General features: G+C 42.7%; 1 protein-coding gene across 1 annotated transcript; it reads right to left on the bottom strand.

The window, feature by feature from the left end:
- Nucleotides 1–12,559: 12,559 nt before the first annotated feature.
- Nucleotides 12,560–22,210, bottom strand: CCNA1 (cyclin A1). Its single transcript, XM_008692235.2, has 8 exons — nucleotides 22,037–22,210; nucleotides 17,389–17,635; nucleotides 17,078–17,202; nucleotides 16,227–16,450; nucleotides 14,919–15,123; nucleotides 13,864–13,977; nucleotides 12,881–13,014; nucleotides 12,560–12,611 (listed from the first exon to the last, which is right to left on the bottom strand). The coding sequence occupies exons 1-8, from the start codon at nucleotides 22,199–22,201 to the stop codon at nucleotides 12,560–12,562; spliced, it is 1,266 nt and encodes a 421-aa protein (XP_008690457.2). The 5' UTR covers nucleotides 22,202–22,210.
- Between the last annotated feature and the right edge of the window lie 3,379 nt (nucleotides 22,211–25,589).

The raw sequence follows: 25,589 nt of genomic DNA, 5'->3' as shown, positions 1-25,589 counted from the left end.
TAAAATAAAATAAAATAAAATAAAATAAATAAAAACTGCTCGTTTCACCTGAATGTGCTTTCTGAAGAAATGTGTCTCAGGCACCAAATCAATACTTTTATGTAATCATTTTTAAATTGGACAGCCAGTTTAAATTACGACCATAATCAAAATTAATAGCATAACATTTTTTGAAACATGAGGTGTCTGAGAAAATTATCCCTGACTTTGCCATGGGACTGTGTTACCAATTGATTTTAAAACTACTGTGATGATCTCATGGTTATCTTGGGCTGTCATTGACTAACATGTCACATCCCACCTTTCATCAGCTAACCATGCTCTTGCCAAATAATGTGAAGTCAAATCTGCTTATATTTTCTCAAACTAAGGAAATGCAGGGGGTGTGATGTTTTAAATTAAGCAAGATTGTTATTCTCATAAGGATAGAAAAACTTAAAAATAGTTGTACCAATCCAGAAAGCCTTTATTTGTATTTCATATATTAAATTAGCTCTAAATATTATATTCCATCCTTTTGGAAGTTTCAAATTGAGCAATCACTGTTTTTTTTTCTTCTTCTTCTTCTCATGCATGACTTGCAAAAATAGTAGAAGCTATTTTTTCAATATATTGTCCAAAGCAACTAGATTTCTAGTATGCAAGAAAAAGATTGCTGATATTTGGTTAATGAATTGTTGCCCTGAAATTCTCCCCTAGGTTATGAAATTCCTCCTTAAAACTGTTTAATTTATTAGAATGGAGATCCGTTTCATAAATGACTATGTGTTGTGTACAATAGCAGTAGCTGAGGCTTAACAATGGGTTATGGTCATGATCTTTACTATATCACAGTAAGAATTTTGAATAATTTATTTCTATTAATAACACCGAATAAATGACATGATGGGCTTGTATTTCAAGGCTTCACTACATAAGATGAACCTTTCTAATTCCAGAAAACAAAGGCATACGTACATCTATATCCATATATGTGTAGATATCTCTGTGTATTCATATACGTATAATCTGCAGTGAATTTGATTTGCTTAAACATAATTCACTTCCCCCCAAATTAGACAGACAAAGCAAAAATAAATAAAAGGCCGTTGTGGTATCATCTAGTTGTTTAAAGTCTGAGTTTCGTGCTTCCTTTTAAGCACCTGACATTTTCGTCTTGTTCTGGCAGTCCCATTTTTAGTTCCTCCCTCCTGTTTGGCCAGAAATGAAACCTTAACAACGTGCCACATTCCCCTGAAATCTGATTATAAATTGCATCTGTGTGTTTTCTCAGCAGCAAGCAGGAGCTTCATATTGGGTTGTAGAAACCTACACAGCTGGAGCTAAACTGTGATTTTATTCAAACTCTGCATGAGAATTGGAGAATTACAGACATAGATAATAAACAGGCCTCTAGGAGAAGAGATAAAAAGACAAAAAGGCAAAAAAACACAGGCAGAGGGGATACAGTGTGGTCTCGGCTGCAAAGATTGAATGCAAGACTGCTTCCTATCAATATCCGTATCAGTAAGCCATACTTACTGATTAAGTGTTCAGGTTAACAAGCACTTACTATGCTTACTACGTGCTGGCAATGATCTAGCTCTGGTGATACCAAGACCAATAAGGAGGCATGATCCCAGCTCTGAGAGAGCTTAGAATCAGTGGATTCATACACAGTGTGGAGAGCTAGTGATGTACAGAATGCTACTAGGAAGAGTTTTGGGGCACCTGGCCAGGAATGGGATGGTATCAAAAAATGCTTCCTGCAGGAGATGATGCTGGAAATGTGTCTAAAATCACTCACACTAAGGCATAATGAAAAGACCATTGTACTTAGAACCTGAAGAAGATGGTTTGAGTCCTAGGTCTGATGTGATCACTCATTAACTGTGTTATCTGTCAGTAATCATAGTAGCTAGTAGGTGTCACCTCTTACTGTGTGCAGGAAACTGCTATGCTATAGTCTTCACATGCACCATCTCCCTTGTGGGTGAAACCCAATTACTTTCCTTCCCATTTGCAGATGAGGAAACTGCATCCCAGAGACATTAAGTTACTTGCTCATCATCAAGCAATGAGTGAAGTGAGTGAATTTAAGCCACTGGTAGTGGCAATTTAAGCTGTCAACTACCACTGCTAACTGTAAACTTGCCAAAACTTGGGTTAGTTTTCTATAAAATGGGGCTAATCATGCCTGTCCTATTTGATGTTGCAAAGTCTTTGAGGCTCCAATGAGATAATGTAATTGAAAGTGCTTTGACAAGTATGGGTCCAATAAACATATGAGATACTAATTCTTTTTCCAGCCACTGTAGCATTGAATTACCATGTGCTGTTGTCCTGTCAGCACACACAATGACTATTTTCCCCAGCCCAGAGCTACAAAAGCTCTGTGTGATAGGATAGCATGTTTAACACCCAGAGGATATACTAATTGTCGACTTTTCCAACCATGGGACACATATCCATGGATATAAACCATTCTTGCCTAGATCCTCCACTCTCAATATTGCAATATCTGGAGCTCGTATGAGTCAGTCAACACCACAAGGGGGTTGCTTAAGGAAAAGTCTTGCTGGAAGATTCCATATGAGGCCTATTCATCCACCATCTCCCTCAGACCCGAGCCACGTGGTGTCCCAGGAGGAGGAGCTAGGAGTCCTGGATGTGAACTTGGTTCCTTTCTAGTTAAGCATCCTAGGTTGAGGTAGAGAAGACAGTTGGGTACATAGGGCTGTAATGTGGCCAGATCTGGCAAGCTTGGCCTCTGAAGTTTAATGATGAGAGGAAGGGAAGGAGGACTGAAAAGCTTTGAGGGCCTCCCAACCGTAATCAAAAGTTCCACCCATGGTCTTTTGCCCCTACATGGGTGTGGGACAGACACCTCAGAGGCAAGAAATGGTAACTGGAGTCTAAATGCTGATTTTCTGCACATTTCTCAGAGTTATACTGCCACATAGAGGTCATTATGCGTGGTCAGAGAAAATGGGAGGGTGGCAGAGATGGCTCCGTCTTCAGTTAAGTGTTTGTTCCACATGCAGGATGGAGAATCAAATAGAAGGTGACTCATTAAAAATCCCACTTTAAATTTATGTAAACCTTGGCTCACTGTTTATTTCTAGCAGATGTGTATTGCTGAAATCTAAAGTTCACAGCAACCCTGTAACAAAGAAGTTAAATGCAGCTGTCAGTTGAAGATTCTAATCCATGAACAACAGCCAAACTTTATTAGTCTCTGATATTTCTGATTTAGGTGCTGTAGAACAGTGCTTCTCAAACTTTTAAGTGCATGTGAATTACCCAGGTGTCTTATTGAAAGTATGTGTAGACTCAGGAAATCTGGGGTGCTTGGACATTTCTAACAAGCGCCCAGACAATGCTGCTGTTGTGACCCATGGACCACACTTGGGCAGCAAAGCTGTAGGGGATGCAGAGATAAATAAAATAGATGAAATAGTATTTCTGCTCTTAAGGAGCTTGCATTTTGCCACAAGATGGACTAATCTTACATTATTGCTTGAAAGACTCAGTGTAAAACTGATTCTCGGATTACTTTCTAATCGTAGGAAAGTAAACATGTAAAATTTACCATCTTAACCATTTTTTTTAAAGATTTTATTTATTTATTCGACAGAGAGAGACACAGCCAGTGAGAGAGGGAACACAAGCAGTGGGAGTGGGAGAGGAAGAAGCAGGCTCCCAGCGGAGGAGCCTGACCTGGGGCTCGATCCCAGAACGCCGGGATCACACCCTGAGCCGAAGGCAGACGCTTAACGACTGTGCCACCCAGGCGCCCCATTAACCATTTTTAAGTGTACAATTAATGTTAACTATGCTCACATCGTTGCATGCAACCAATTCTTAGAACTCCTTCATCTTGCAAAACTGAAGCTATATCCATTAAACAACGACTCCCGGTTTTCCCTTCACCCAGCCCCTAGCAACCACCATTCTACTTTCTGTTTCTATGATTTTGACTACTTTAAATATCTCATAAAAGTGGAATCATGCAGTGTTTGTCTTCTTGTGACTAGCTTGTTTCGCTTTGCATGATGTTCTCAAAGTTAGTCCATGTTGTAGCCTGTGTGAGAATTTCCTTCCTTTTTAAGGCTGAATAACGCTGCATTGTATGTATATACCACGTTTGGTTTATCCATTTATCCACTGATTGACAGTTGGATTGCTTCCACCTCTTGCTACTATGAATAATGCTACTATCAGTATTCAAGGATAAATAATTCTTCAGGATGCTGCTTTTTAGATAATTTTAAGAATCTTTGAATGATTTTCAAAACATAACACTGGAAGGATTCTCCTAGATGCAATATTACTATGTGCTGTGGGGGCTCAATTCTTTTCAAAAAGCCAAAGCCCTGGAGTTATAAATGTTTAGCATTCCATACTGTCAGATGTTAGAAACCAAAACTTTAGTTTCTCCTGAATGTGATATTATAATAAAATCTCTAAATGCCTAATAACATATTAGACATTCTTAAGGATTCCAGAAATCCCTCTTGCATCAATACTAATATATGGTCACTAACTTGGCGATTTGCATTACCAGCATTCAATAGAATACCCCCAGGGGACAGGAAGTAGAAGGCTGCTGCGTTGGTTCTGCCAGGGGCACCAGGGCAATAACTGGAATGGTGGTTGGGTCCTTAGTAACATCTGAAAGATTACTTTAAACCAGGAAACTGAAGTCATTAGGTAAGACTATGAAAGAATTACACAAATGAACAGAGAATTTAAACATATGTGTACACATCAAATGATAAATAACATACAAATTAAAATGCAGATTGGCTTAGTTAATTATTAATTAATCCCTTTTCTCTAGGGCATCATTTCCAATCAGTGTTCCTTGAAATATTAGTGTCCTTTTTTACATGGCAGGTTTGTGTAAAGAACATTTTCCTTGGCCAAGTACATTTGGGAAACACTGTCTATCCCCCCTTTTCAGGTTTACAAGACTTCTGTGCTAGTTTGGGGCCTCCTAAAAGCAGACACCAAGATAGTAGATGTACAAGAAATTTATTGGGGAAATTGCCTGGGAGACAAAAAGGAGAAGGAGCTGGTGGGAGGCAGGGGGAGCCCTCAGACCACAGTGCAGGCCCCGTGAAGGAGAGAAGGAGAACAGAGGGTTGCAAGTGAAGAGACTCAAACTGTGGTACAGTGCTAAGAAAGTATTCTGGAGACTTGGTTATGAGTCTTGGAGCCAAAGTCACCAGTCAGAATCGCACACCTCTTTGGAATGTCTGCCATTAGTATCCCTGCTGTGCCCGGGCATCAGAAGCAGCTCGAGGGAAGCAGGCCTCCTCCAAGCAAACACAGCAAGGGATTGCAGAGCGCAACAGCTGGGCACGCGATCAGTTAATACACCCCTCACATCGCCTTTTGAGGGGAACATATTATGGCCACCACAGCTCACCAGCCAGTTAAAGCCTAATTCCAATAATAGAGAAATCATTTAAACTATTTAACCACCAGGGTTGTCTAACTACACAATGCCTCCCCACTGCTCACAGGCATGCGCTTCCCCTGCTAGCCTCCACAAAAGAGCACTCATCAGCATCTCAAGGAGCACTTGGGTCCCCCAGAACACAGCCTGGGCAACAGTACCCCAGCGTAGTGATTCCGTTCTTGTTCTGATTCCTTTGTTGTTCTTGTCTACCATCTTTGACTGTAATTGCTCAAATTTCAATGCTTGAAGTACAAACTTTTTGTTTCCCTTGCAGTTCAGAACACAGTTTTACTACCCAGGCTATTTCTGTTTCTAATTCCAAACTCTCAAATTCAACAGAGAATCTACAGAGATATTAACTATTGCAGCCCTTGGTATGTGTTCATCTAACCGTTTCCTTTTCCTGGGGCAAAAAGTTAAGCTACTTTTTCCAGCCCCTGTGTCAGCAGAAATATGGGCAGTTCCAGCCTGAGGGTAGTTAAGTTCCTGTGTGTTTTCTCCATGTTCTCTTCTCCATGGATGCATCTGAAAACAGAGGTCTCCAGGCTGGCGGAGCTGAAAGATGGAAGCTACTTGGGGCTCTGAGTCACGGTGTAAAGCAACTACACCGGCAAGCTGGCCAACTTGTTTTAAGCCACTGGAATTTGGGCCTTGTTTGTTACTCAGCATAGCTTAGTCTAAGCTGACTAACATAACAATCCATACAATACGGGATTCATAGGAAGATGTGAATTCTGCGAAGCTTCTTTCAAAAACCTAAAAGCTTAGCTCTATGCTATTATGGCAAGAAGGTCTGTCTCGATCCCCCAGAATTTAGGGAAGAAGGAGTGTCTTCCTTCCTGTACCTATTCCCTGCCCACCCACTCTCCCCTACCCACCAAATCACTGTACTTACCACCCTTGCTGCCTAGGCAGAGCTCATTCTGGTTGCTCTGGCCTTTGCTACTTAACTGCTCCATAAGCACAAATAACCCTACATCCGTCATTCTGTTTCTGATGAGCCTTGATGACAGTGTCTCCCTACCATTCTGCCACAGGGCCAAAGCTTTGCTTTGCTTTTTTTTTTTTTTTTTTTTTAAGAAATCAAAGAATAAATCATCCCATTAAAAGGGCTTTTCTTTATGCATTTCAAAAGCGAGTATGATTTATGATAGATCAGAGCACATGCAAAATAAAGCTGTTGCTCATTAAATGGCGGCTCAGGAAGACCTCTTTTGAAGGCAAAAATCTTCTCTTTAAGGCAGATGGAGAAATATGTAAAGGCCAAAAGACAGCAAAGCCCTAGATCTGTCTCTCAAAAAGCCACTGTATTCCCAATTCTCATCTAAGAAATGCCTTTTGTTTCAAGACACTAATGAAAGTTTTCCTTTTATTTTCTAGTTTCTAATGGTACCATAAATGTAAGAATTATGAAAGGAATGAATTTCGTACAATAGTACATTGATACCCTCTACTCTTACCTTCAATCATGACTTCTCCTTTTTTCTTTCATTTAGAGAGAGAGAGCACGCAGGGCGGGGCAGGGGGGTGGGCAGCATGTGCAGAGGGAGAGGAAGAGACAGAATCTTAACCAGGCTCCACACCCAGCATGGAGCCAGAGAAGGGGTTTGATCTCATAACCCTGAGATCATGACCTGAGCTGAAATCAAAAGTCAGACACTTAACTGACTGAGCCACCCAGGCGCCTCACGACTTCTTTTAACTTCATTTTATCCAAATGTACTTTGAAAAGCTTTATACTTTTTAGCAATATCACTTCATAATTGATTAAATTGAGGTCTAGCAATTATCTATAAAAAGTATAATGCATGCATTCATTCAATAAAATATTACTGAATCTCTAGCATGAAGCCCAATGCTAGGGGTACAAGGATAAAATGTGTACTCTAAGGGGGAGATAGACAAGGGCAACCGATGAGTAACAGCCGGTTGTAGTGAGAGACTCTTACCCTGAGGCTGATGGCGAGGTGAAGCCAAAGATTGGTTCTGAAGAATCACCTCAGAGGTAGCCAAAAGGTTTTGGGAAGTGGGAAATGTTTTTCAAAGGGAGAGTAGTCTGTGGGAGAGAATAAGGGAAGAGAGAACATGGCCTATTAGGGGAACCACAAGTAACTATTGGCAGGGTTAACTAAAGCAGAAGCTGTTAGTTAAGGGTGGGCAGGACCTGGCTAAGGAAAGACCTGTATGCCCCCTATTTTATCCCACTGGTGATGAGACATTGAAGAATTAGATGCAAGAAAGAGATATCATCAATTTCACTTCAGAAAACTCTGGAAATGGAAAAGGAAACTGAAGAGCCATTAGGAGGTTGCACAGTGATGGATGCATATAAGAAATGACGGGGTCTCAGCTAAGGCAGTGACAGCAAGAAGATAAGGACAGAGATAGATGCAGGCATCAGGAAAATAACCCCTATTATGTTTGATTTCTCTGAGAAATTCTAGTGTGACGTATCATCTCAACTTTAGGCACCTTTCCCAGCCCTTTTCTTCCCTTAAATGTCAGAACTGCCACATCGAAGTGTCCATTCTAAACAGATATGTCAATCTTCTGTCTTCCCTGGCTTTTGCTTTTAGTGCTTGAGGAGGAGGGAAAGGGCAAAGAATAAGGCTGGAATGAGATGCTATCCCATTATTTTAAAGGCCTGAATCCATATCACCCGTCTCTGTGGCCCTTCACCATCCTAAGATAGTGCCGTTCTCAATGTAGTTCACAACCAACCCTTCAAATTTCCTGTCCAGGTACCTTCAAGTTTAAGACACATTTAAAAAGTGAATTCTTGTTGGCAGTTACTTTTTGAAGCATTACAAATTTTCCACAGAACTAGACAGAATCTCAGATAATTGAATCTGGTGTTTCCCAAGGGGTGACATATACAGAATTTTATGTGACTCACTTTCAGTAATTATATATTGGAATGTGTATTAGAAAATTTGTAACTAGCATATCACATCCATTATTTAAGGAACATTACTATTCAGAAAAGGTTTGTTTAAAAGGTCATTTTTTTTTAAGATCTTATTTATTTGACAGAGAGAGAGACAGCCAGCGAGAGAGGGAACACAAGCAGGGGGAGTGGGAGAGGAAGAAGCAAGGCCCCCAGCAGAGGAGCCCGATGCGGGGCTCGATCCCAGGACCCCGGGATCACGCCCTGAGCCGAAGGCAGACCCTTAATGACTGAGCCACCCAGGTACCTCTAAAGGAGATATTTAGATATAAGAAAAATAGTAACAATGGATAAGTAACTCAAATTTGACAAAGACTGAGCCAATCAAACTCATCGTTCATGATGGGATTCAAGTCAGGGCACCAAGTGAGATGCCCACTGGCAAGGACTGATTGTTTATCCACACCAAATGCCCTTCTTGTCCCAGAGCTTACAGCTCAGTTACATTCCCCAGGCTCTCACAGTAAGAATGGGGGTGTTTTTTCCATATTCCTTCTCTTCCCTCACCTGCTGAAAACAAGAATCCAGTGGGGGATGTCTAGGGAAGGATGGTCATGTGAAAACAAAAGCCCTCTTTTTCCTAATGCATACTGGAGAGTGACACAAGAGATAAACCTGTAATGAGCCACACTGATTTGGGGGTGGTGAAAGCAATCAACTTACCCAGTACCACCAACATCACTCAGTTAATAGCCAAGTTGGAATTAGGACCCTGGTTTCCTAAGGGTCTTTGTTAAGGATAAATTCCTGGGTAAAAAGAGAAAGGCAGTATTGGCCTTCTACCGCATGTATCTGCCTCTCAGTTTCAATTCCCATAAAAGAATGAGCTGCTGATAGTCACCAGAATAGTGGAAAGGACATTTTAGATGACACACCTCTGAAATGAATCCTCTGAAGACTAACACACTCAACTCCACAAACTGATATCTGGATGTAGTTCTCTCTCATCATTGATTAAACAGAGGAGAGAAAACCCTTCCCAGTAGGTTGAGCTTAGTCTGATGAGCCCAAGCCAGCCCCATTCCCTCCCTCCAGCACCTGGTCCTGACATTTTCCTGACTGCCTATCTCCTGTTCAGCGTGGGGCTGGGGCAGCAGAACAGGCATCCTGATAGCACTTCCCTTTCATTCCTGAGTCTGTGACTCCAGCATTAGCTGCCTGGAGAAACAAAGGGGTCCAGAAGATAGCACAGCTCCTGCAGCTGGTAGTTCCAGAATCCAGGCTTTCAATGTGGGATTTGAATGTGATGACAAACATGGCCTGACTCACTGCCTCCATGAATGGAGAATGGGCATGGTGAAGAGTGAGCTCTACTGTCTACTCAGTTTTATGTACTACATGCTTGGTCCGTGTGGTTAAAAGGAATTCCATCTGGCACAGGGGCATGGGCAGATCTATAACACTGCAGCCCAATAGCAGATTCCCTGCTGGGATTATGGCTCTAGTACCCTCTTTCTCCCTTTGCCTACCAACCAGGGGGGAAGAAGGTGGTTTTGTCAATGAACGTGATAGCACATGCGCTGGGCATGAAGATGGGAGACCAGCATGGATGTTACATGGAGGATGCTTCTCCAGGTAACTCTTGATGATGCAGGGCAGGAGCGGCCAATGCAATGACCAATATGGGGAAGGTAGGAGGGCATTTAGGATGAAGAGTTACTATGATTATGACTCAGTTGAGAGTAGTTATGGATTGGCAATGTGGGCTGAAACTACATAGTGACCAGCCAACATTCCACTGTGTTCACTGTAGTGTGTGAATAGCCACGCCAGTTACCTAGTTGATCAAGTTTAAAGGTAGCAAATAACTTGATGCAAATAATAATAATATCTTGACTGATACAAGCAGGAAATCTAGTCAAAGTGAAGGCAACGAGACAACTAAGGAGAAGCAAATGTGTAGCCTGGGTGAACACCTAGCCAGGTGAATGGGGCCATGGGCTCAGCTGCCTGCCCTGGTAAGCCTCTTCCTCATGACAGACTCTCTATCCGCAGATCCTGGTTTGACTTGTTTTAACTTATGCATGTCTCCTTCCCATTGCCTGTTTCCCTCATGCTTTTCCACTTGCACCTCCTCCATCGTATGCTCATTAATTAAGATTGGCCATTCAATTGTTTGAGAATACCATCAAGTACAACAATTACTAATAAAAGTTATGATTTCTAAGGGAATGTCCTCCTTGAAGTAAAGACCATAACAGGAGACTTTGGGTTTTCCATGCTGGGCCTTCCCCAGCAGGCAAGAGACTAAATGGAGTCATAGTCAGGAGTCTCACGGAGTAGATCCCATCCCTGCAATCTGGACACATGAAACGGAAATCCAGAAAGCAGCCTTGGCAAGGGCACTCTCGGCCAAACAGTGTGGGCTTCAATTTCAAGGTTTTAGTGGTAAATCAGGTCTAGATGTTTTAACTCTCTGGTGGTGAAAGCTTACTGGGGTGACGGAAACAACACTAGCTTGGGTGTATTTAACCTCTTTCTTGGGTTCCTGATAATGGGTGGCAAATACTGCTCCCCATCGTCCTTTCTCATGGCCCACTTCATCAAGGGCCCCTAAATTTGTGGTCATGTATGAGTTCCTTGGGAAGACCTGAATCTGCCTGAAGCCACAGACCAAAGAAACCACAGAGGCAGACAGGTGGGGCACTCCCACATCCACAGCCCACATCCACAGCCCTGTCCCAACCAGCTTCCTACACTGGCTGGCAAGTAGTACAAGGGGAGGGGCAGGGAGAAAGATGTGAGAACATCAAGAGAACAAATAAATCAGGGTATATTCATTTAACATTCCACAATAATATAAATAACGAGGATTCAACTTAATACAGATAATCTTGAAATGCAGTGCTGCCTAAAACACATACCACAAAGGATATACAAGATAGTCAACAACCATTAAATTTTAACAGCAAGCATTAATGTTTATGGATACATTCTTATGAAGTATAAAAACCATGTGTGATTCAACACCAGATTCCAGGAAGAAAAAGAGTGGGATGAAAGGGAAGAGACAATGAAGGCTGCTATTCTGTCTCAAGCTGGCTGGGAGGTCCATAGGCAACAATTACATTCTAGTTCTTAATAAAGTATTTCAGGGACACAAAATAAGACAAGCAAGTCAAAGCTGAGGACCAGGTCTTTGCAATTGGTGGATGGGTGTGTTGGGGGTTGGGAATAAGTATGTACAAATCGCTGGCAGCAAAGAACATAAGAATTATAGGTTCAGCCCTCTATGTCCTGGTTTTGTGATTTTGTAGAGTGGTTTTGTGACCTAAAGTCAAGGTTACATTTTGGATTCAGGTTAGCAGCAAAATCCTCCTTTGCAAAATAATTCATAATGAAGGACTATTTCTCAGGTCCCTTCCAGCTGAAGTAAAACATTCCAAAACAAGAATATTGCTAGTAAAAGAAATTGTTACTTTGTCAGGATCCAAACTGCAGTTTGAGACAGCCATGTTTCCCAGGGAGGTGGTTGGCCCATGTTAACTGGCAGAGAATGAGAGGAAGCGTCCCCGGCCAGGTCCCTCAAATCTTTAAGGCCCGAAAGGGACAAACACAGCACTTCTACCACGAAAGTCTTGGCCAGAATTGCCCTCTCCCACTGCCTCCTGAGGAGGGGGCAATGTTGTGGCAAACACACAGCATGCCTGTTATGCTGCCAAGGGCCTGTTTATATCCCTGCACCAGTGAGTCTAAGCTTAGAGTTCCTTCCTTTGCCAATTTATGGAGAGCTGTGTGAAGAGTAAAGCGATAGGAAGGAAAAAGTCTCAGGGGGGCCACTCACCAAACAAGAAAAATCTCTGAATTCCTCAAAACACTTAATCCTAATAGCATGCCAGATTTATGAAACCAACTTTGGAGAACTATTGAAATAGAGATGGCATTTATAATGCTCCCCACTAAAATTCCAGGCGAGCATATGGGCCATCCTAATTAGTAAATAAGTCTAACACATGGTCACAAGGCAAGTTGTTTATTCTTTAGAAAATGTTAGATGATATTACAGGCTACTAAAGTCTAAGAGGAACTAACTACATTTACATTTTTAAAAATATGGCATCTATCTTGTAGCAACACTAGTTGACCCAACCTGCAGAAACCTATAAAAGTTAAGATGAGTTCAGCTGATCCAGAGGTGAAGTTCTGAAAGTGCTTGCATAGGAAACTTATTGCAGAGGGAGAACCGCAGGTGGTTCCATCAGAGACACGTGCATGTACCTGAAATGAGACCCAAAGGACGTCAGTTTTGTAAAATTCTAGGCCATGGAACTTTCCAGGCGTTTCAACAGAAAGAGAGAAAGCTTTCTGACTGTATGTACTCCAAGCTGACAAATTATAAATCTAGGCCTCTCTACACTGATTCTCCTGATTTAACATGCAAGCCTAGCACAAGATTTCCGATTTGTTCTATTTTTAGTTCTGACATGACTATAACCTATTAAAGCTTTAAATTAGTAAGCCTAGATAAGAAAATTTCACAAACTTACTTTGAAGCCTTATACTTCTCCCTAATTGCTTGTTGAGGTCGATGGGGTATATCAAGGCATGCTTTATGTAGCTCACTCAGGCAAGGCACAATTTCATTTAATGAATAGCCTGTAAATGCAGCAAGGGTTTCTGGCTAATCAAGACAAAAGAAAAAAACTGCATCATATAACTTTATATCAGAAAGCTGAAGATAAAAACTGGAAATAAAGGAAATTAATTACTTAGGAAGTATTCACATTCATCTCAAAAGAAACTGTAATCCTCCTTCAGTGACTTTAGAAATAAAATATTAGGAAGAACAGCCGGAGTTCTCCATTTGCTCATATTGTATATTTATAATGCTCAGTTTGGAGGCAGGTTACTTTTACCGATTCCCTCATGAGCAGGATTTCTACTGGTCCCTAAAGAGCCTCTATTTACCCAAACACCCTATTTACACCTTATATATGAAAGTGAATGCAGAATAATAAATAAGTACTCTAGAAAATAAAAGTAGGTAAACCACTTCTTTTAGCATAAAAGTGAGCCTCCAGAACCAAATCGAGGGGCCCATTTCCAATCTTGCTTCTTGGACCAAGAGGCAGCACTAACTGCCCTGTTTCCCTGAAAACTTGACGCAACCTTCTGACCATCCTAACTGGATCCAGGTTGTTTTACACACAGAGGACAAAAGTCAGCAACGTTTGCCTGAAGTGTTCTATGCTTGCACCGCAAAAGCACTCCTCTCGTGAGGTGGGCATTGAGGTTTCCAGGCCTGCTCCTTGACTTTCTGCAATCTCTACTCAAAGCCATTGAGTCAAAGCCATAAAGGCTGACCTGCAAGAGTCAGTGGTGTGTTGTCATCTGCTGGCAAGACAACCAGTTCCTTGTCAAACTAACTTCCCCTCATAAGAAGCCCGCCAATTCTAAGCCTTGAGAGTTACTGAACAGATTCTTAGATGAGCCTGGCATTTCATCTAGGAAGAAGTAGTTAGAATCTTACCCAGAAGTGCCTGTTCACAGTATAGTTTGCCAGGCAATAAGCTGCTGCAGCTATCAATGAAGGAAGATATTTCAAGAATGGGTCAGCTTCAAGTAGACTCAGTTCTGCTACATACTAAGCACAAGAGAGAAAATCCCAGTGGAATTAGAAATTTGACTAAGGTTACAAGTCAACCTAAAAATGTCAAGGGAAGAAATTGTCTTATTATTGTTCATCCTGAGCAGACAGAAACAGATGCTCAAAATTATTCACTGGGTTAATAATTGCTATGCCTGTCCATAACCGGAATAACATTTATGCTGCAGTAATATACAAGGATTTGGTCCACCTGCACAGTATATATGAGAGGTTACTTTTCTTGTCTTATACTAGTAGTACAGGTGTATGCTAGTCACGTAAAGTAGCATTGTTCTGACCACTGGAGTGGGATTAGAGTCTTTGGCCAATGGCAAAACTATGACCACATTGAAACTATTAATTTGTCAGGCAAATGCACGTAGTTCAGAGGCTAGAACAGTACCTGTGAGATTAGAAGAAACACACTGGGAAATTTATACATACATCTTTATTACTCTTTGAGTAGCATATACATACCAGATATACGAGATCACAGTGGCTGGACACCAAGTTTTCCAAACCAATACTTCGGTGCCTTCAACTAAAGTACTATAACCCCAGATGACCAAATAAGGCTTTATTACTTAATATGTTAGAGTAAGACTGGAGCCAAATCAAACTGCATTTACTCTGTTCCCATTCTGTAAACTAAGAAGAGGTGTTGCCTGCATGGGGTCTGTATTTGACAAGGGAACAATTTCCAAACTTAAATTTCTTTTAAAAGTTGGGTGATAGACAACCCATGCCTACCAAACATGAGCAATAGTATTGTCTCATAACCAGAAATCATGATCCTAAAATTAGCTCTCTTCCACTGCTAAAAAGTTTTTCTGGACCCAAGACAAGGAACTGAAAAGGAAGGAAAAATGGAAGGATGATCGGGAAAGGCTACTTTTTATCTCCTTGGCTCCCAAGTTCCCAGAAGTCATGTGGCATACCTTGGCCAGATTCTCAGTTCTGACGCACACTCCTTGTCTCCTTAAGTACTGAAGGAGAAACTGGTTGGTGGTTGGCACTGTGAGATCAAACGCCAGAACTTTCAGGAGCAAGTGTTCCATTCTTAGCAGTTGGCGTTTTGTGTAAGTATCATCAGTTATGTAGACAAACTCGTCTACTTCGGGTGGATATATTTCTTCATATTTCCTATGAAACGTAAAGAGTTTTTGGAAGTAAAGCTTGGAACGTGTAGCGCTCCTTCCTGTGCTATCACAACCAGCCTTTTGCATGCCCTTGCAGACTTCTTTACTTCGTATCCACATATCCACTTAAATATCACTAAATGCTACTGGCCTTGAAAATATTAGGAGCTTGGTGCCAGACCAAGACCATGAGTATTATAAGGATATGTTGTACTTACTGCTAGCAGTAGTAACAGAAACAATTTCCAACTGAATTTTAGGTTAGGTTTTGGCCTCTGATATGCTGAAAGATTCTGAATGACAGACACACAGATAAATTCACCTTAATTCTATTGACCCCATTCATCTTGTGGAAAAGAATGTTATATTGAACACAATCATAAAACAACAACTCCTTAGATCTTAGATCTTTAGAAAGATCATGTTCAAAATAAATAAATAATACAAATAAAAAGATCTTGTTCAGAAATCTCTATTGAATTAGCAAATGATGCTATGGATCCAAGAGTAAGATAATGATATAATTTCATTGTTACCAACTTTTTTGCTTTTGCTTCTGTTTCCACTTTCTGTAGTTGGCAAGTTTCTAGGCATTAATGACTAGAATGTCTGAGATAAGAAGAACTGAAGAAACTGCCATCCACCAACAGGTCACTGAATTTCAGGCCTAAGCCAGCTCTTTTTTGTACAGAGTGATAATCTGTTCACTGTAACCAAATAAACTGTGTTATTACAGGACATTTCCTAGATCGTGAAGATGGCTTTTGTATAACCAAAATCTTTTACATAACCAAAATCTTTTTGTATTAGAATGCAGTCAAAAGACCACACTACAAAATAGTTAATTGGATTTTGAATTTGAGCTGATGGCTGTCTCAGTCATGATATTGAACTTGTTGCTATAAATCTTAAACATCTGAAATGAAGAGTGAACATGTGTTAAGATTCAGTTTCTCAGTAAATACTGCAAAAATGATGATATTTTATCAAGGGAGGCATGAATAAGCTTTAATTATTGAGCACTGCATTTCTTCAATAAATGGGAAAGAAAACCGAGTGTTTTGACAGCCTGCAGTTTGACATTATTTAAGCTGAAAGAACACTTACGAAGCTAGAAGAATAGCTGCTGTTCCTACAAGCTGCAGTTTCCCTCTCAGAACAGACATGCATGAAAGAAACCTGTCCAGGAAGTTGACAGCCAGGTAGAGAGTCTCTGCTCGAAGCTTATACTCTTCACCGACCTCAACAAGCCAGTCCACCAGAATCATTCGCATGCCTTCCGTGATGTCTGGTTGCTTCCTCATGTAGTGTGCTTTGGGCCTGTGTCTTATCTGTTTGGGAAAAGAGTTCTGTTACTTAAATAGTTGCTATATCAGAAAGATCACTTCACAGTACAGTTGCTATTTAAAAAAGAATCTCGTGAGCAAAGGTTAGGAAGAAACTGATCAAGAGCCAAGTACATCTTTACTATGTGGAAGAAAGTACGAAATTCTGGTTCTGTAATACAATCAGGTAACAAATAACAAATAAAGGAGGCAGGAGAAAATAGCAGTATGGGTTATTCCTATACTTAAGGTATAAACCCTTTGAGTCATGGAGAAATAGTCCGAGTAATTGCTCCTTTCCTCACAACTATTATTTTTTTTTTGAGATTTATTTATTTATTTGAGAGAGATTGCAAAAGAGAGAGTCCCCAGCAGATTCCCCGCTGAGTGAGGAGCCTGATGCGGGGCTCGATCCCAGGACCCTGAGATCATGACCTGAGCCGAAATCAAGAGTTGGATGCCCAACTGACTGAGCCACCCAGGCATCCCATAACTATTATTTTTCATAGATATTCCTATGTTTAGATGTCATAAGAATGCTATTCACTAGTGGTTTTGGCCAAGAGTTTATAACTATCTTAGTATTAAGTGTTTTGAGTGCTAGAATTTGAAATAGAATTTGGGAAAACTCACTTCAGCTTCTCTAAGGTACTGATGAATTTCTTCAGCATATTCAGTCACGTTTATCACATCTGTACCAAAATCTGATGCATCTTCAGACTGGGAATGGAGAGATGAATCTACCACCATTGGAGAAACTGCGGGGGTTCAACGTTATCAGGTAAGACATTCAATTTAAAAATTCATTCCATCCACTAACCCTCCACAGGCAGTTGTGAAAATAAGTCATTACTTCATGGTTTTCTCCTGCTAGTTACATGCTATTGAATGCTGCAGGCGATTATGGGTATAGGGTATTGTCAGCCACAGGTGAGTCAGATTACCTGTGTTAAAATCCAGCAGGAAGTGAAGGTCTGACTTGAGTGTGCTGGTGTCTACCTCATACACATCCTCAAATGCCATCCCCTCTTTCCCTGTGCAGCTGTCTCTGTCCCCCTGATCAGGCTCATCCATGTAGATGTCAAATCCTTGCTTGGCTGGCACCTGGACCATGCAGTCAGAGAGCACCTTCTTTCCGGCTGGAGGGAAGACATTTTCTGATCCAGAGAAACACCTGATTGTTGTGATCCCCTAGAAGAGGGTTAAGTTTTTTGTTAGAGGCCACCCCAAAGACTGTATAGGTGATATAAGCCTCTGTGACTCAAACCAGCAGGCTGGGAAGATGAGAACAGGCTTAAATTGAAACATCTAGGTCTGCAATTTAATTTCAGAAAATGAAGCTTCTGAAGTATGACTTCTCCCTTATCTTTCTCTACATCTGACATTTGGGAAAAGAGCTACCTATAATTTGTCATCTTTCTCACATATTTACCAAAGGGAACTCAAGATTATAGAAAAAAGAGAAACCATAGCTTTCCTCCAAAATGAAATAGGTATGGCAGGGGGAGGAGGGGAGATTGTTAATTGGCTTTCATACTTCTAGCCTTACAGGATTTTATAAGTACCCAGCAAAGCTCTTGACACACAGTCACTGAGTTCCTATAGTCTTCCTCCTTAAATAGCTTTTAGTCAGTAAGCGCCTTTATAAAATTCCCATTTTATACCCAGATATTTAGAAACATGATCGTTTTAGAAACTCAGACTACTAACTGCTCTTACAAAGCCGTAGCATCTCTTGTATGACATAATGTAATTACCCTTGAGGAAATCTACCTCTCAATCTCTTCTCCCTTCTATTTATTCCTATAGCATTAGCAGTGGGAACAACTATGTGCAACCCCCTCCGTGAATAAGCACATTAAGGTGAGTCATGGCAGACAGCTTGACGGTCAGCTGAACCAGGGCAGGTGGGCAAAGATTATGAGTCTGAGTTATATTTATGCAAATGTTAGGTCTGGCTACTATAGTAATATTTGACTGTTAATAATTAATCTTGTTGTTTACTTTTGAAGCTACTTTCAAGTTAGTATGTGTTTTCCCTTCTATCTAGCCAGTTAAATATTTGACTTCTGTCTAGTAAGAAAAAAAAATTTTTTTAAGATTTTATTTATTTATTTGAGAGAGGGAGAGAGTGAGCCAGAGCATGAGCAGGGAGGAGGGGGAGAAGCAGTCTCCCCGCTGAGCAGGGAGCCCAATGCGGAGCTCAGTCCCAGGACCCTGGGATCATTACCCGAGCCAAAGGCAGACTCCTAACCAACTGAGCCACGCAGGCGCCCCAAGAAAAAATTCTTTATGGTAACACTAGAAAAAAAAAAAAAGTAACAGGGAATATATAAAGAACCAAAATCACACGTTACTAGAACCATGATTCCAAGTCACTACCAAGTTTGACTTTTACTTCAAAGATATATGTACAGGGATTGAGACGTATATTCATTAAATATTTACTGAGCATCTATTATACACCAGACACTGTTCTAGGTGCTCAGAATTTAGCCATGAACAAAACATTCAAGAAGGGTTGCCTTCATGGAGTTCACATTCTAGCTCGGGGTGCTGGGGAAGACAAGTAAGACAAGACATGTTACGTCAGATGGTGTGTTCAGTGCTTTGGAGGAGAATAACACAAGGAAAAGAAAGTCCTTGCCATTTTAAACAGAATGGCCAGGGAGGGCCTTAATGAAGTGGATAGACGTGAGCAAAGATGCGAAATGAGGTAAGGGAGTAAGTCATACAGATGCGGGGGTAAGAGCATTCTGAGCAGAGGGAATGGCATGGGTAAATGCCCTGATGTTCAAGCGTGTCTTAGAGACAAGCAAGGAGCAGAGAGGACAGAATGAGAAAGAGAGGGGTATAGGTCACAAAGTCAGAAAGAAAAGAGAAGCCAGATCAGGTAGGCTTTACCATAGACCATTTAAGCCTGTCTATTACTCAGAGGTGGGAAGCCATTGGAGCAGCCATGGAGGAGTGGTCTGATCCGATTTATTTATTTATTTATTTATTTATTTATTTATTTATAGATTTTTATTTATTTATTTGACAGAGAGAGAGAGAGACAGCCCGTGAGAGAGGGAACACAAGCAAGGGGAGTAGGAAAGGGAGAAGCAGGCTCCCAGGGGAGGAGCCTGATGTGGGGCTCCATCCCAGAACACCAGGATCATGCCCTGAGCTGAAGGCAGACGCTTAATGACTGAGCCACCCAGGCGCCCCCGATTTATGTTTTAATATGATCACCCTGGCTGTGTATATGTACTGAGCAAGTAAGATGACCAGTTATGAAACTTGCAAATTCACGGTGAGACACAATAGCGATTTGAACTAGTATAGTAGTAGTAAAGTCTGAGAAGTGAAGAGATTCTAGACATTTTAAAAAATAGAGCCAATAGCAAATCAGATGTGGGGTGAGAGAAAAAGAGTCAAAGATGACAAAGGTTTTTGGGCTGAATAATAGGATGCATATTCCATTTACTAAGATGAGGAAGACTTTGGGAACAGCTGTTTGGGGCCAGGGTTAGTGTTCAGTTTTGCACAAATTTGAGATGCCTATTGTAAGGTCCAAGGGGAGATGTTAAGTAGGCTGCCGAATATGGGTGCCTGTAATATAGCTAAGAGGTCCAGACCAGAGATAAAAGTATGAGTCATCAACAGACAGATGATATTTAATGCCGAGAGCCTTGAGAGTTTGCTAAGGGAGTGAGTGCAGATTCAGATCAAATACCATGCCCTAGAGCACTCTTTTAGATATTGAGGTGGAATGTCCAATGAGGTTGGTGGACAACCAGGAGAGAGTGGTGTTCTCCAGGCTGAGTGAGAAGAAATTATTTCAAGGAATAATCAACTGTGTCAAATGCTGCTGGATCAGTCAAGTAAGGAAAGGCCTGAGACCAAGAGAAGAATTAGAGAGTATTCATTCAACAAATACTTGCAGGCTACCCTGGCCAGACACTGTTGTAAGCACTGAGAATACAGTAGTGAACCTGACATCCCAATCCTCATCCTGATGGAGCTTACAGTCAACCGGGACAGGTAAACTCTCGAATTATTGCTATAAAATGGACAGTCACTGCAAAGAGCTTTGTAGTTGAAAGGTTTTTAAGATGGAAAAAAAATACATTTGCATGCTTATGAGTTTGACTTAGTACGCAAGACTGAGGAGAAAAAGGAGAGTTGCCGGAAATGACATCCTTGAAGAGGCAAGAAGGCATAAGGTGTTCTGCACAGGTGGGGGGGGGGTTCACCTTGCATAACAGCAGGGACACATAAGTCCTGTAGCAAGATGGGGATGGCAGAGTATATGACATGTGGGTACATGTGGAAATTCTCTCCTGGTTGCTTCTATATTTTTATGAAAATAGGTTAACAAAGTTATGAGAGTAAGAATGGAGGTAGATTAGGTTTGGGAAGATTAAAAAGAAATCTAGAAAGCAGATTTCTGAGGAGGTTGTAGAGGAATAGAGCAAGGAAATGCAGAAGTAGTGCTAGGCAACATAAGAGGTTAACTAATCGTTATGAATTTCAAGAGAGCCTGGGCAGCACAGGCAGAACTGACGATTTGTAAGAACCAGGTTTCAGTCTTTCAGTTTAAAAAAGTAAATATTGCTAAGCATATTGTTTGTTAAAACCTCTTTCATTTAAGTTTTTTCCCAAAACTTTGAACAGAGCACTTTGGGTATTTTTCCCCCACTAATCAGATGCCACCAAAAGGCATAGGTGGTCAGTGGATGAAGGGCTTCTAATCTGGCCTCTACAGTGTGTGGTGTGTGTATTTATATATATATATATATACCTTTCCTAAACCTCTAAAATTTTCTCACCTATTAAATGGTAAGAATTCCTGGCCTACCTACTTCACTATACTACTGCCAGCATCATTCCACTACAGATGTGAAATATAAACTTAAGGCATCGTTATGATAGGCTTGTCTAATAACAGACTCAGGGAAGTTTTTTCTATCCCAAAATTCATTCTTAAGGATCCAAACCCCTCGTTTGCATTTTTAAGTGGCTGATTTGTTTCCAATCTGTTTGGGGAGGTACCTATGATCAGTTAAGCATAAGCAACTAATATCTAATGGCCCATGATCAATTTGCCCAACTGCCTTTGTTCAGTCCTGGGGAGATTTCTACTTTCAAAGCATACTTTTGGAAGTGATTTAGTCTAGCCTTATCCAGTCTGGATTCTAACATCATCTCCAATGAACACAGCAAAGATTATTCAGGTTTGCCTCAGGCACAGTCAAGATCAGTCTGAACACCACTCTGATCTGGAGGAACCCTAGTTCCATAGTTTATTTTGGTACATTAATACTTCCTCTTAGCCCAGCACTTAAATAGCTTTACATATACTTAACTGAGACAATTCCTAGACCTATTTCCTTGCTATTGGAAAAAATAATAAAGAAAATTATTCACTATTTCTAGCAGGAAAAGGGACCAAAGTGGTCTTTAACAAAACCAGTGTCCCTATAGTCCAGATTCCAAGGCTGGAATACTCAAGGGTATTTATAGGTAAATCTCCAAAAGAAACCCCCCTCCAACGGTGACATGATAGCCCTCCTCAACGACCAGCCTCCACAGCAGCTCTGTCATTACCTGGCAACAGGTCCTCCTGTACTGCCCATTCTCAGTTAGCACCCCTAGCACGGTTCTCTGTGGGAGATCCTGGCCGAGCTGGGCTCTGGTTATCATCTGACAGGCATCAGGACCTCGAGGCACTGGAGCTAGGGCGACTCCCCTCTTGGAGCTGCTGCAATGCATACCCTCAGTCTCCAAAGAATGCAGCTAATCACGGAAGGAGAAACAGACAAGCCAACGGTTAGTCAACCTCTTCCACCATGGGCTCCAAGCCTGCAGTGAGTCTCTAGGAGAGAGAGAGCACGAAGGCATATGACCTCTGTATTATTAGGGCTGCGAGGAAGGGCATGAGCCATGGTGCAAGCGATCAAAGCACCTTTGAACCAAAACAGTGATTCGAATCTCTCAAAGCTTTCTTCCAAGACCTGGTTGAAGCCGGAGGAAGAGATTAATCCTGACAAACCTCCCACCAAGGATCCTAAGACCCACGTTAACTGGGAGTCTAAAACTGCAAGCCCGAGTCTTTCCCGACTGCCACGCTCATCTTATACTTCCTACCCTCACCGCTCCCCCCACCTCCCTGCAAACAAAAGATCCAGGATACATCACTGCGGGGAAAGTACGTCCCCTTCCCAAATAACAAGCAGGGTTCTCCTCCGCGCCCCTCCTTCCACCAGACAGAAGGCCCCAAAACCTGCTTGGAACCCACAGCGGGCCTCGCTCTTCTCAGCCTTATATCTTTATATAAGTCTCGAACAATTAGCAAGTGCACACGAGGATTGGGAATGAGGGGCCGCCGGAGGGGGCGGGGCGGGGGCGGGGCGGGGCGAGAGGGGACCAAGGTGTTAATAGATTCCAGCGGGGGCGCCGGGCTGCTAGCCGCGGCGGCCAAGGCGCTCAGCGCTAATTACTTTCAACCCCCCCGCGTCTGTTGAATCAGCCAATCAGCGGCGCTCCCGGGCCTCGCGGGGGCCGCTTCCATGCCAACCGCAGCGGGCGTGCGCGCCCCGGGGCCGCATCGCCATGACGACCTCCTCACCTGACACGCTCCGGGAGGAAGCGCCGCGACCCCTGGGGGTTCAGGCCCGGGAGGGGCCAACGGGCGGCGGCCCCGGGATCCCGCAGCGCGGCCCAGTCCGGGCGTGCCGGGGCAAGCCGTCGCCGTCGGCACACGCGCCCCTTCAGGCGGGCGCCCGGGGCCTGGGAGGGAAGAAGGTGGCCCACCCCGCGATGTCTGGGGTTTTGGAAGGGACTGTTTCCGTAAACCCGTTCTCCCAACAGCCGCTAACTCCTCCCGCTAACGTCTTTTCCCCGGCCCGCTCCTGAGAACCTTGGCTCGGGAGAGCGACGCGGGGCCCTCGGGGCTGCGCAGGCCGCGGCGCCCTGACCGCGCCCGCCTAAGGGCGCGGCTCGCTCCCGGTCCCCGGCTCACACACCTACACTTCCTCCCAGAGAGAGGCCGAGAAGCAGCGGGTTGGCCCAGGTTTGAGCCGGGGCCTCCTAATCCATGGTGGCGGCTTGCCTTCGGTCATTTTGGATCCTTGTGCACCAGAGGCCGCACCTGGCCGGCCCGATTCCAGTGCATGTGGCCCGGCCGGGCGAGAGAGGTTGGGGGTTTTAGGGTCGCACGTGATGCTCGCAGTCCCCACAAGAGGTATTCCCGGACGGGTTCCAGCAGGCACGGCGTGAAGCGGGTCTAGGAACAGCGAGATAGTGGCCCAGGAAGAGGAAGGAACACAGGCGGCAGCACTGGGGCCTGGGACGTTGAGGGGGACTCGGAAGTGGGGGCTGGGCAGGGGGCCTGGCCACGTGGGAAGGGAAATCCCTGGAACCGGAAGCCCAACGCGAAGTATGGAGAAAGCAGAGGGCCTCATATAAGGGGAGAGGTGGGAATAAGGGGAAGGGGCCCTCACGCAGGAAGGGAGGACAGGGTCCTTGAAACCAGGGAGCTCTCGCACCCTACAGAGATGACTGGCAACTGGCAAAATAGGTAAAATCTTTATTATTATTTTACTTATGTGTGTGTACACACAAACACATTGCATATATAGTATTACTTCTTTCGTTTTTTTAGTTTAAAACACGCATCCCTAAATTTCTAAAGCAGATCCCCCGCCAAAGGCCATTTAAATGCCCACTTTAAGAAATGGTTTTTCTTATTCTATATAAGCTTCTTCCTTATTTTGAATGGAAATGATTGTTAATCTTACAAAAAAAAATCTTTCAAGTGTTCTTCATTAGCGAGCTGGGTATGCATTATTTTAATGGGAAATTGGAAATATTCTACCGGAAGTGCAGATGAAAGTGTTTGATCCAGTCAGCTGTTGAGGAAGTTGGGAAGCATCTTGAAAATCAGTGCGGAGTGCACGAGGAGCACAGAAAGTGATCTTGCTTATTATGAAACTAATTTTTATCACGTTTATCACCAACTTTCCTTCATAGGGAGGCAGCAACCCCCTTGCACCCTGGAAGTCCTCCTGTACCTTTGAAAATGAAGGCAACACGGGATCCCTAATATCTTGATTGAGGCCATGGATGAGTCAGGTGCAGGCAGGGACCATATGCTCCGCTTTGCAAGGTGCCTCTACCTGGTTGAGGAAAAGGGCCTTTGTGCCCTCCCCTTGCGCGGGTTTTGGAAGCCCTCCCCAGAGCCCTCCCCCACCTGGCGGCACTGTTGTGATTTCTGGGGACGCTGAGGGCCTCAAGCAGTGAACTCTGTCAGGGAGAGAGCACGTCTTGCCTAGAGTCCTGATGGCTTTGGCGGGTTCAAGAATTCTCTGCACTCACGTGACCTGAACTTACGTGCATCTTTTTTGATCTGATCTCCTCGACAAAAAAAATGAGCAAAAACCTCACTCTGCCTTTCTTCCAAAACAAAGGAGCCAGTACAATGTTTGTTCTGCAGCTTGTGGTTTTGATCCACTTTTCTGGGATTGAGGCTTGAGCGGGGAGAGGGTAGCGCTGGGCTCCTGGAGAGGCAGCAGAGGCGGCTTGTTGAGGTTGGGTGTTCTCAACCCTAACCTAGTCCGGAGGAGACCAGGCTACTAGGGTGTCTAGTGTCGGTCAGCTGTCTTGAGTCTGAAAACTGCCTTTAAAAAAGAAAACTTTAACAAGGTGAGATCCTCGGATTATTTCATAGTCCTTTTCCTTTATACATATGAATTATTATTATCATTACCTTTTACCATCCTCTCCTTCCACTTTGTTAAACTTGGCAAAAGGAAGTGATAGTGGCTTATGTTTTTATTGTGCTGCCTTAGAATTAAGTATTAATTGTAGTCCTCTGGTCACATCTTAAATTAGGGAATAATTCAGATGAACTAATATTTATATATATATTTTATGTGTATGCATGTAAATCCAAGTATTTGTATAACTTGTACAATATTATGGCTTTCTTGACTTAAATCTTCACTAAGTATTTGAACAAGTAATTGTTACCAGATTTTTATTCTCCCTCGGTGCCCGAGGTTCTTGGTCAAGCAGCTTCGAAGAACGAAGAGGTTGACCAGACAGAGTGGTGGGCAGCAAAGCAAGGTTTATTGAGCAATAGCAAAGTGATAGAACAAAG

This window comes from Ursus maritimus, unplaced genomic scaffold, assembly GCF_017311325.1.
Source record: "Ursus maritimus isolate PB19 unplaced genomic scaffold, ASM1731132v1 scaffold_10, whole genome shotgun sequence".
Taxonomy (NCBI): Eukaryota; Metazoa; Chordata; class Mammalia; order Carnivora; family Ursidae; genus Ursus; species Ursus maritimus.
The sequence above is the reverse complement of the archived record's forward strand: the minus strand, read 5'-3'. Positions and strand labels throughout refer to the sequence as shown.

Bases quoted from the DNA above. Each gene is read 5' to 3' on its own strand.
- CCNA1 (XM_008692235.2), bottom strand. From the start codon at position 22,201: ATGCATTGCAGCAGCTCCAAGAGGGGAGTCGCCCTAGCTCCAGTGCCT. The intron at 17,203-17,388 runs GTAATCTGACTC...GAACCCCCGCAG, and splicing joins CCTGCTGGATTTTAACACAG to TTTCTCCAATGGTGGTAGAT. The intron at 13,978-14,918 runs GTATGCCACATG...TCTTGTGCTTAG, and splicing joins GAACTGAGAATCTGGCCAAG to TATGTAGCAGAACTGAGTCT.